General features: G+C 46.9%; 1 protein-coding gene across 3 annotated transcripts in view; it reads right to left on the bottom strand.

Annotated features, from left to right (window-relative positions):
* The window catches only part of LOC113250325 (UDP-glucuronosyltransferase 1-6-like), a 50,634-nt gene that overhangs the window by 24,568 nt on the left and 13,772 nt on the right, over window positions 1–12,294 (bottom strand). Inside the window, exon 1 of one of the 3 annotated variants that reach the window (XM_026491656.3) lies at window positions 10,279–11,686. The exons of 1 other annotated variant lie outside the window; for it this stretch is intronic. In XM_026491656.3, the coding sequence (XP_026347441.1) occupies window positions 10,279–11,127 (849 nt within the window). In that variant the 5' untranslated portion in view covers window positions 11,128–11,686. Of the gene's footprint in view, window positions 1–261; window positions 4,289–10,278; window positions 11,687–12,294 lie in introns of those variants that run through there. One more of the 3 variants, XM_044380685.3, reaches the window with a different exon arrangement.

Raw genomic sequence — 12,294 nt, 5'->3', positions numbered from 1 at the left:
GGGCACCTGGGTGGCGCAGCCGTTAAGCATCTGCCTTCGGCTCAGGGCGTGATCCCAGTGTTCTGGGATCGGGCCCCACATCAGGCTCCTCTGCTAAGAGCCTGCTTCTTCCTCTCCCACTCCCCCTGCTTGTGTTCCCTCTCTCGCTGTCTGTCTCTCTCTGTCAAATAAATAAATAAAATCTTTAAAAAACAAACAAACAAACAAACAAACAAAAAATGTGTTCTGGAACATTGATTGGACATAAGCACCAATACAGACCTGAGACAATGGCTTCCTGTTGGCACAGTTTATGCCCCCAATGAAGACCATGTTGGGCATGATTGGCCTGGGGTAGTCCAGGATGAAGTCTCCTCTGAACAGCCACACAGATGCAAAGCGGAAAATGTCCACCACCGACACCTCTCTCTGAAGAACCTCAGAGGCAAGGCTTGCATAAGGAGCGAAAGAAACGTGGCAAAAGTACTTCAGGGCCAGAGGGTAGAGCATGTTCTTGACCCTTTGCAGGAATGTCATGTGGTCTGAATTCTTTGTTAATAACCTGGGAATATATGAGGAAGGGTTTGGGCACTGTGTGCCCTCGAAATCTAAGTCACATGGAATGGTACGTAAAAAAAACACAGCGGGAAGTGACAGGTACTTAGCCAGCACTGCCCCACAGGGGTAAACGGGATCAGTTAAAACCACATCGAAGGAACTGGCATTCAGGTGTCTGATCAGCTCCTTGTTATGCAAGAGCTCCTCACAAGACCTTTGAAAGATGACAACAGTAGTTTTCAACTTTTCCATAATTTCCAAAAACATCGTAAGAAAAGACTTTCTTTCAAAAACCAGGTAAGCCTGGCCCAGCAGGAGACGATCAAATTCATCCTGAGTGAACGGGGTGGCATAGGTGGTCAGGGTGAAAAAATCCTCTTTTTTGATATGCATGTTCACCTCTGCCGAAACAACCACCGTCTGGTGGCCTCTAGCATGCAGCTCCTGCACGGCCTCCTTCATGCTGAGCCAGTGGCTGCCGTCCATGGGCACCACCAGCACCTTCCCGCCTTCAGCCCAGGGTCCGACACACAGGAAGAGCAACAGCCCTGTGAGCGCTGGCAGGGGAACCAGGAATCCTGCAGCCATGTCCGTAGAAGCCCAAAGCAGCTGACTTTTCAGATCAGGCTATGCCTCCTACACTTATTTCCTTTGTCTTTATCTTATCATTGAGCCACTTAGAATGGCAGGTAACTGGCAGGCAGCATGCTCTCCTTGTGTTAATCATTACAGACTAGATCTATCCGTCGCTTTCACCACCGGCCCCACCCTTCTGCTTCCACGCAGGGAGAGATCAATCTCCCTTATCACGGAAAAACTCATCTGCCTTGGCTGCTTTCTCCAGGGAACACTCTAATTCACTCTGTTGCCTTTTATCCAATTCCCAAAACGGGGCTGCGGATGCCCGTTTCATTTGACCTCCTATGCCTCTGTTAACTGTGTCCTGAAGTGCTGTACCTAAGCTCTGAGGAATCACCAGTACCCCAGACTCCAAGCATAACCCCTCTATTGGATGTGACCTTAGCTGAAATCTCTAAAGCTCTTTCCTCCCATTCATGGGGAACATGGAGCACACCCAGAAGAACATGCAACATTCCTAAGACAGCTTTCTCTAAACGGGGGGGTGGGGGGGGGTGGGAGGCGCACTAGTTCTTTGGTTTTGTTCCTTTTCCATACCAGGACATCTCTTGCAATGGTCAGGGAAGAATCTACTTGAAGTGCTGTCAAATACGGAAATGCCTCAAAGGATCCTGCCCTGGAGACGTGAGGACAACATAAGGGTTTGTTGAGCATTCTATATTTACTTCGCAGAAGAAGAGTTGCTGTCATCTAAAGCATAAATGGGCAACGCAACCCTTATCAATGACATAGTGGGACCAGAGAGCACCCTCCCCCAGAGCCTGCTCTCCTCGGAACAAGAGGTAGCGGTCACCCAACTGCGGATCGGGCTCTGACTCCACTCCTCTTCTCCAGTCTTCTGGTACTCTGTTTAGGGACTGGGGGTCCTCCACTAATAACTTCCTTGCCCCACCCTCCTTCCCATAAAAACCGCCCATTTCGTATAATGCCTCTGAGCTCCCCTCTACTTTCTAGATGGGATGATGCCCAATTCATGAGTCCTTAATAAAGCCAGTTGGATCTGCAAATTTGCTCAACTGGATTTTTGTTCTTTAGCAACTCTCAGATATAAATCTGGATAGAATAAAGAAGGAGACTGCACGGGAAGATTTAACATTGTAATGCTCCTGACTTTGTCCCCAGTAAGCTGTGGATTTAATGCAAGGCCAAACAAAATCTCACTGGGATTTTGAACATAACCAAATAATATTTTTAAATTCACCTAGAAACATTTCTGACTTCTGGTGATAGAGGAATAGCTCCCATCAGACCAGTGGTCCCACACATAATGATTATAAATTCCTGCAAAATGTTTTTAAAAAATGCTGTCTGAAGGTGCTGGGAAGCAAACAAAAGCAGGCAGAAACTGAAGGGGAAGACGAAGATGGGATGGCATGGGAGCACGAGGGTGGCCAGATGCCAGGGTTAAATGTTCCCTACTCTTCTGAGCACCCACCTCTCATACTTCTGCCCTCACCCACTGCACAGCTCCTCCCTGTTAATAGGGAGATTGTCTTAATGCCATTTGTACCCACGTAGCCAGAAAATGGCCACTCATCATGGGGTTTCTGCCCCCTTCCAGATCTTGGACCAAAGTTCTAGGAGTACTGCCTTTCTGTTGTCTCTGTCACAGTGTCCAACCCATACCTTGTCTGCCGGCCCTGAAGCCAGCAGAGCAGTGGCACCACATGCCCTTCTCCAAACTCAGCCCCTCTTCCAACCTTCTGACTCCAACTTCAGCCTCTAGCTGAGCTTTGGTGGCCCACCGACCTGCCCACCGTAGCAGCCAGCCCAACGGACAGCCAGCCCCCTCTCTGCCACCATGCATTCTGCACACTGTCTCCAACACGTGCATCGAACCAGCCAGTGTTTTCATGTGTCCCCATACTCACATGGCAGTCCAGAAGCATCTGACATACGTGCCACTCTCCCCACAAAAAGGTTGACAGCCAACTCGGTATTTCCCCCATGACACTCTTTCCCAAGGCCCCTTTCTTCAGTTTCCTGCTGGTTCACTAATTTTTGGCTCATGAACCGGCTGCCGTACACAGGGCAAGGAGAGACCGAAGAAAGAGGCAGGCCACTCCAGATGGTGGGTGGCAGGGGTAATAAGCAAGGGAACTTACTCACGAGGCTTGTCTTGAGTGGTCACAAGACCAGTAGGTCTCTACCCCTGCCTGCCAAATCTTAAAAGTTTACATAGAGGCCTTAACTGGGTTCAGCCATGTATACGATCCAGATAGTATACCGTCAACAACACCTGACTTTCTCAAGACTACGTCCTTGGAAACAGCTCCCACTGGGAAAATGGTGGGCAGAACATACATCCTAAGGATGGTGAAGGAGCTGAGAAGCTTCCAATTGCCTGGACCAGCCCCCAGGTAAACCAGCATGAACATACTCCCAATTACTCCCTTCAATACTCAACAACAACAACAAAAACAAATTTTTTAACTACACAAAATATTTGAATAGATTATTATTCAAAGAAGACAGAAGAACAGTCAACAAGCATAAGAAAATATGCTCAACACCAATAATCATTAGGGAAATGCAAATAAAAATGAGATATCACCTCTTGCCCACTAAGATCACGATAATAAAAAAATTTAAATGCAAAATAACAAGTGTTGGCAAAGATGTGGAGAAACTGGAATACCCATACCTTACTGGTTGGAATATAAGATGGCATAGCCACTGTGGAAAACAGTTTGTCAGTTCCTCCAAAAGTTACACATAGAATTACCATCTGACCCAGCAACTCTGCTCCTGGGGATACATTCAAAAGAACTGAAAACAACTGTTAAACAAAAACTTGTCCACAAGTACTCATAGCAGCACTATTCACAGTGGCAAAGAGTGGAAACCCATCAACTGATGACATAAATGTCCCATAGCAGAGGCACCTGGCTGGCGCAGTCAGAAGAGCATGTGACGCTCGATGTTAGCATGGTGAGTTTGAACTCTATGTTGGGTGCAGAAATTACTTAAATAAATAAAACTTAAAAAAAAAAAAGAAATGTCCATCAACTGATAAATGTCCAAACAGTGGTCCATCCACACAATGGAATATTATTCAGCCATAAGAAGAAATTAAGTACCAGGCATCTTGGTGGCTCAGTCTGGTAAGCATCCAACGCCTTTTTTTTTTTTTAAGATTTTATTTATTTATTTGACAGAGATAGAGACAGCCAGCGAGAGAGGGAACACAAGCAGGGGGAGTGGGAGAGGAAGAGCAGGCTCATAGCGGAGGAGCCTGATGTGGGGCTCGATCCCAGAACGCTGGGATCACGCCCTGAGCCAAAGGCAGGCGCTTAACCGCTGTGCCACCCAGGCGCCCCTGGTAAGCATCCAACTCTTGGTTTCGGCTCAGGTCACGGTCTCAGAGGCCTGGGATGGAGCCCCATGTCAGGCTCCACGCTCACTGGGGAGTCTGCTCAAGGATTCTCTCTCCCTCTCTCTCTGCCCCTCCCCCAAATAAATATATAAATCTAAAAAAAAAAGAAAAAGGAATGAAGTACCAACACACGCTACAATAAGAATGAACCTTGAAACATTAAGCTAAGTAAAGCTGGATATAAAAGGCCACCTATTGTATGATTCCATTTCTTTTTTTTTTTTTTAAGTTTTTTTTTTTTTAAAGATTTTATTTATTTATGTGACAGAGAGACAGCCAGCGAGAGAGGGAACACAGCAGGGGAGAGGGAGAGGAAGAAGCAGGCTCCCAGCCGAGGAGCCCGATGTGGGACTCGATCCCAGAATGCCAGGATCACGCCCTGGGCCGAAGGCAGACGCTTAACGACTGCGCCACCCAGGCGCCCCTGTATGATTTCATTTCTATAAAATATCTGGAACAGGCAAATCTCCAGATAGAAAGCAGATTGATGGTCGCCAGGGGTCGGGGAGGGCAGAATGCTGAATGACTACTTAAAAGATATGTGCATGTCCTTCAGGGCGACGAGAATATTCTGGAACTAGGTAGCGGTGATGGTGTACTAGGTCCCAGATGTACTAACACTACTGAACTCCACACTTTAAATGGTGAATTTTATTTTATGTGTATTTTGCCACAATAAAACAAATGGAACAGTCACTTTGAAAAATAATCTGGTAGTTCCTCAAAGATAAAACCTAGAGTTATCACACAACCCAGCAATTCCACTCTTTGGTACATACCCAAGAGAATTGAAAACATACGTCCACACAAAACTTGTATGTGAATGTTCACGGCAGAATTATTTATCATGGCCAAGAAGTAGAAACAACCCAGAAGTCCATCAACTAATGGGTAGATACATGGAGTGTGGTATATCCATAGAAGGAAATATTATTATTCAGCAATAAAAAATAACGCTACAACATGAATGAACCCTGAAAACATTATGCCATGTTTAAAAAGCCAGTCACTGTACTGTATGGTGACTAACATAATATAATAAAAAATCATTATTAAAAAAAAAATAAAAAAATAAAAAAGCCAGTCACATATTCTGTGATCCCATTTATATGAGGTGATCAGAACTGGCAAATCCGTAGAGACAGAAGAGTAGATCAGTGGTTGCCAGGGGCTGAAGAGTTGACTGAGAATGGGGTGGAAGTTTCTTTTAGGGGTGATTGCAAACTTCCAAGACCAATGGTGGTGCTGGTTGCTAAAAATATGCTAGAAACCACTGAACTGTAAACTTTCCATGAATGAGTTGTATGATTTATGACTTATATCTCAGGAAAGTTATTTGTGTGTTTTTTTAAACCAACTTAATCTCATTCTCTTCGAATTATGTCAATTAATAATCAACCACGGTTCAAGTTTTTCAGATACTCATGTTGAATACTTTTCTAAAAAAAATGCTGACTCCTGTAACATTTAGCTACTCTGGATGATTACTTATTAACAGAAACAATACTTTTAAAATGTTCTGCGTGTCCCCATCAGTCATAAAGATAAACACATTTCAAAATCCTTTTTGAAAAAAACAAACCACGAAAGGCATTGTAGACATTGGCCTAAGTCATGTACTTTAAAAGTACCTATTAAGAATGACTTGGCATTTTGGGGTTTTGTTCCCCTGACTTGCCTGGAATTCAATCCTCAGCTCAACCAACAAATGTAGAGGCTGCAGCACGAGTGACTATTACTTGTAGAGACGCCTGCAGGGAGACCAGATGGCTCAGGGAGTGGGCAAAGGATCCTTGTGGCCCCTCACCACCCAGCAGGGCCCCTGCTGGTGGAAGTCACTGATGCCACGTGACATTGATTTAGACCAGCTTTTCTCAACTCAGCACTATTGGGGGACAGATAATTCTTTGCTGGGAGTGGGTGGGTTGGTATTTCTTGTGCTTTACAAAGGATTTTTAACAGTATCCCTGGCTTCTAAAATTAGACAGTGTCATCCCCTAATTGTGACACCAAACATGTCTCCAGACGTTGCCCCCCAGGGTTGCAAAATTGCCCCTGTTTGAAAACCACTATCTAGACGACTCCAGAACATAAGAAAACCTGGGAACAGAAGAGCTACTCCTGAGGAATTGGGATCTAGTTTTCTGAGAAAATGTTCCCCGAAGAATGGTGCGAGAAAGCCATGCTGTTTGTATCTGCTTGAAGAGAGAACGTTTCAGCCTGCATTGAGCGAAGGTCCAGAGAAGACGGGGCCAGGGGCCATGGCTTCCCCTGATAGTCCACTGAGCCCCTTCACACACTGCCCACTGGTCCTTGAACAGCCCTGTGAGGAGCAAGGCACATGCTGTCAGCCCCATTCTGAGGTGAGAAGACTCAAGTCCAAGGCCACGCGGCAGGACAAAGCTCCTCAGATCTGCCAACTCACCCTTCAGCCTCCTTCCTTCTCTTCCTGGGGCCGCTACCCTCCAGGTCTTGTATAGTTGGAAAAAGAGTGCTGGGCAAACATATGTGCCCTCTGGGTGGGAGAGTGACAAGGGGTAGGTTCTTACCCTGCCTCAGCCTCTTGCTGCAGCCGGCAGCTCACGCGGCCTGCCTGGAAACTTCCGTCTGCTCGTGTATGGGAGACCTGGACTATCTCCTGTCTGAGGGGCCTGCACCCTGCTACTCCAGCCTAAAGCAGCCTGTCCTGCGTGTGCTGCATTTACAATTTTTGAAGTTCTCCCATGAGCTCTACCTTCCCTGCCCCCAGTCCTGACCTGGAGAGCGCTCCCATTTCACAGATGGAAAAATGAACACCAGAGATAAGCCATCTGCCTCGGCCACACAGCTGGACTTGAAGCCAAGTCTTACAGTTCTTACTCTACTAATGTAACCTGTGCATTCCCTCCCACAGCAGGCTGGGCAGAGAGGATGTGCTGGTCCGGGAGCCTGAGCTCCCTGGGTCTGTGCGGCCCCTAAAAGGGAGAGTAAATGCCTGTCCCTGAAGCTCTGAGTGGTTCTCGGCTTTGCAATTGGAAGAGACTAGGATTTATCTCTGGATTCCCTTTATTCTAAGGAAAACACCTCAAAGGCCCTTCAAATACTGAAATGTAACAACAAATTCTCTTCTAAAATGGCTCAGTCAGTAGAGCATCTGACTCTTGATCTCAGGGTCGTGAGTTCGAGCTTCACATCGGTGTAGAGATCACTTAAATAAATAAAACTTTTTTAAAAATGAAGATATTGGAAACCTAAGGAAAAGAGAACAGCCAGGGGCCGGTGAGTCTCAACGAAGAAACAAGGACAGCGGAGAGAGTGTTCCAGCATCTGGCAGAGGGAAAAGCCCCTGTGGGCAGAGGGAAAGGCACAGGGACCAGGTGACAGGGTGCACGGGGTTGGAGAGGAGGCCCAGGGTGGGGACCAGGATAAGTGGCTTCAGGACATCTGGGGTCTCCCAGTGGGAACCATCGGCCAGGCAACCTGAACAGCTTCTCCGGGAACATCTGTGCAAAACCGACCAGGAAGCCTTCTGAGGTGGCTGAGCCCCGCCCGGGGCAGAGGAGAAAGGAGGAGCTGTAGTCAGTCACGCTACCATGGGTGTTGGGCGTGATTTCATGCTCTGTTACACGCAAGCCTGGCAGCACACAGTTTACCCCAAGGATAAGCTCACCTCCCCAGACTGTGAATCACAGCATTATTGCAAGGAGTGTTCACCAAGCTCCGGTTTTCAAAAGGCTCTGCACGTTAGCAAAAGCATAATAAGAAACTTAATTATACTTGTTTTGTAGGTAGGCCAATAGTTACCTATAAAACATGCTTGGTGATATGATGAGCAAAACTGAATTTCATTGTTCCTTAATTTGCATTTCTTGGATTATTTCCGAAGTCAGATATGTTTCCAAACGGTTAGTGGCCCCTTGTACGGTGGCTATGTGTTGCCCGATCTAGTTATTTGCCTACTGAGGTGTGTTTGGGGGGGGCGTTGTTGGTTTGTTTCCAGTTATAAATCAGGTCTTTATTTTTCCTGATCTATGATCTATTTTCTTTTTTAAGTAATCTTTTTAGATGAAGTCACATAACACAATGATTTTAAAGTGAACAGTTCAGAGGCATTCAGTACCTTCACCAAGTTGTGCAATGACCACCTCTGCATGATCCCAAACATTTCCATCACTGCCAAGTACACATTTTTTTCCCACAGTGTTGAAATGGTTTGATCATTTAACAAGAAAAAGTCTGATTTTGATCACCTGAATTCCTAATTATAAAAATGCGAGTTGGTAATTACGTATTGTGTAATGCAGAAGGTTCTCTACGGTGGACATTTGGGTACCAGCTGAGGTGCCAGTGTAAGTTCATGGTGCTCAAAAAACCGCATTCGCTACAGGCTGCTTTGCAATACGCCTAAATCTAATTCTTTCTGCAAAAATAGAATGGTCGGGACCAAAGGTACCAAAAAAGTGATTTTTTTCCTTCTTATGCTAAATGTTTCTCATGATATTTTTGTTTATTAATTGCTTGGTTAAATTTTCCTGGCATGTGGGATTTGTATTCTGTGCCCCACGCTTCCTGGAACCAGTCCGATTATGCTCATTGCCCCTACTCCTGCCAGCTCTCAGGGGTATGGCCAACTGTCCAACGTGCCAACCAAGAAATTATCAGATGTGAAAGAAGAGGGATGGGGATCTTTGGGACCTATTTGAAGCTTTCTCTCTGATGAAAAATGCATTGAAAAAGAGAATTCTGCTGGAAAGAGTGATCTGAAGCCTTTCAAAGGTATAAATATTAAAAACAAAGAACTCACAAGTTTTTGACTTTCCAAAGTAGCTCTGGGCTCGCTTCCCATATGTCAGGAAGGCATCTAAGGACATTTACCTTAGGTCAGAGGTCAATATACTTTTTCTGTAAAGGGTCAGGTAGTAAATATGTAGGCTTATTGGGCCACATACTTCTCTGTCATGTATTATCTGCAGTTGCTGTTTTTAACATCCCTTTAAAAATATAAAAACAGGGCACCTGGGTGGCTTAGTTGGTTGGGCGTCTGCCTTTGGCTCAGGTCATGCTCCCAGGTCCTGGGATCGAGCCCCACATTGGGTTCCCTGCTTAGCGGGGAGTCTGCTTCTCCCTCTCCTTCTGCCCCGCCCCACCCCCCCCCACTTGCTCTCTCCCTCTCTCTCCCTCTTCTCAAATAAAATAAAAATTAAAAAAACAAAATTAAAATATAAAAACCACTCTTAGCTCTGGACCATATGAAAAAACAGGCCTCTGGGCAGATTTGGTCGACTGGCTGTTGTTCACTGTTTGCTGATCTCTGCTTTGGGGCCCCAGAAAAAAGCATGGCACAGAGGTGGGAGAATGGGTTTCCACATGGACTGTCCTCTCAGCAATTTGCCTTCACCTGTTTCCTCAGCAGGTGAGTGTAGGATTTAGACTGGGTGCAGGATTGAGACTGGAAATTTCCAAGGCTCATTCTATGTTCTGTAACTGTCCCCAGATGACCTAGCTAAAGATACTTCCTGTTGTTGCCAGGCATGCACCCTATCTTCATCCAAAGCCTCAGTGTCATTCAGAACCTCAGCCTCAGACCCCGTCCATACCCCTCTACTCCGAGCCCAGGTTCCCCTTCTTCGGGAAGCCCTCCCAGGGCACAGTTGGCTAAGAGCCGAATGAGTGAGGGAAAATTGAGTGCGTAAGAACAATGTCTGCCCATTAAAAACAGAGCAACAAAAAGAAATAAAACCACCAACCTGAGACAGGACTCCCTTCTTCTTGCAGTTGGTCCCTCCAATGAAAACCATGTTGGGCATGACCGGTCTGGGGTACTCAAACACAAAGTCGTACCTTAACAGCCAAATGGAGCCCTTCCGATACAAGGTGGGTAAGTGCACATCTCTCTTGAGGATGTTGGAGGCAAGGTCTTCATACTTGGAATACAGACAGTAGAACAGATAGGTCTCCAAGTAATTAACGAGGTAGTTGGCCACCCTTTGGGGGAATGTCATCCGGTCTGAGAACTGAGTGTAGCATCTGGGAATGTAGGACACGGGGTTCGGGCTCCTGCTCATCGTATGCTCCAGGGAGCATGGGAAGCCCCTGAAGAGGTACACGGAGGGCAGGCCCAGGTACTCGGCCAGGATCACCCCGCAGGGTAGGGCCGGGTCTGTGAAAAGGGCATCGAACTTGCTCTTCCGGAGGACGCTCAGGGTGGCCGCGTCCTCCAGGAGGCTCTGGCAGTTGGTGAAGTACATGTCAATAACAATCATGTTATTCCTGTACTCCGTCTGAGCCGCGTTCAGGAGCCATCTCTCAGCAAAGTGATTGTTTCCAAAAGAGCGGTAACGAGCCTGCAGCTCTTCCTGGTCATACGGCACCGGGTAGATTTTTCTCGCGTAGTGCTTGGATTCCTTCAGAAGCAAATTGACTTCTGGCACCAGCACCACAATGTCATGCCCCTTCTCACTGAGGAGCTCAACTATGTCCTTCATACTGAGCCAGTGACTTCCATCCTGGGGGACCACCAGCAGCTTGTCCCCTACAACCTCCCCCCAGAGCACTAAGAAGAAAACTTTCGGAAACACATGGAGGAGGCAGGCCATCTGGGGGACAGTACAGGTAGCAACCAAAAGTAAACGGTTCACGCTCTCTAAACCTCAGGGCTCCTGGCTCTTTTCCCTGAACGAACCAGTGCTCTTTATAGCCCCTACCTACCTCTCCTTCCTCTGAATTTTGCCCCTTGGTAATTTTGCCCTCTTTGCCCTAAATTAATATTTAACCATTTTTATGCACACAGCAAACATGAACCAATGAGGCTCCTTATCGGCTTTCACCTGATCTTCTGGGTTTATTTTTCCTTTTCCTTCCACCATCCTGCCTCTCCTTCCCTAACTCAGTCACACGTGGAGGACAGCTTGGCAGGCCCCTGGAGGCTGGTGGCAGTCCTCTGTCCTGAGCTTTCTGGATTCCCCGGCACGGTGATGATGTCCATAGACAAATAGCTCTTAGCGTTTCTCCATTTCCTCAGCTTTTCTCAGAAAGGAAGTGTCGGCAGATGCCAAATTCAAGATTTGAAACAACACAACGGAGTTGCCTTCTCCACCTCCTGGTGACCTGGTCACCAGAGCCACAGCTGGATTACAAAGTGGGCTGCAGGAAGCTGAGGGGCACAGAGGAGTCTGATCTAGCCCCCCGCCCCCCACATTCTCTTTGGTAAACCACTGTTACTGGGAGTTTCCTGTTCAATCAGAAGATGGAATGTAATCCCGAAGATACACGCTCTAAAACCAGAATTCCCACTTTGACCGTGGTCAAAAGCAAAAATTCTGGAGTCAGCTTGCCCCTTCTGAGCTGTGCAACCCCACTGCTCTGTGCCTGAATTCCTCATCTCTCAAACGGGAGTTGCATCGGGGTGGAGGGGGAGGGCTGTGAAAATTAGTGAGCCAATCCATGATCTGTGGGTGCCCAGGACAGGTCCCTCAGAGGGGCTCCCCCGGGCTGTCATCAGGCAGCTGGGTTCTATGTGATACGAACTAAGGAGCACCCCGGTAGTCAGAAAGTAGCCCCTAAAACCTCTCAGCAAATGAAAGATCCAGCTCTGCCTGTCAACTCAAGATTATAGGAGGGATAAAAGGGGACAGAAGAGGAGGTGGAAAAATTAAAACGGAAGAAAGTGGAGAAACATAAAACAATGGAAGGTATCGGGTGACAAGGCATTTGACAGCAGCAAACTGACCAGCCAGCAGTCAAAACAAAAAGGAGGCTCTGGC

The sequence above is a fragment of the Ursus arctos genome, unplaced genomic scaffold (assembly GCF_023065955.2).
Source record: "Ursus arctos isolate Adak ecotype North America unplaced genomic scaffold, UrsArc2.0 scaffold_1, whole genome shotgun sequence".
Lineage (NCBI taxonomy): Eukaryota > Metazoa > Chordata > Mammalia > Carnivora > Ursidae > Ursus > Ursus arctos.
This window is presented reverse-complemented; position numbering and strand designations above follow the sequence as displayed.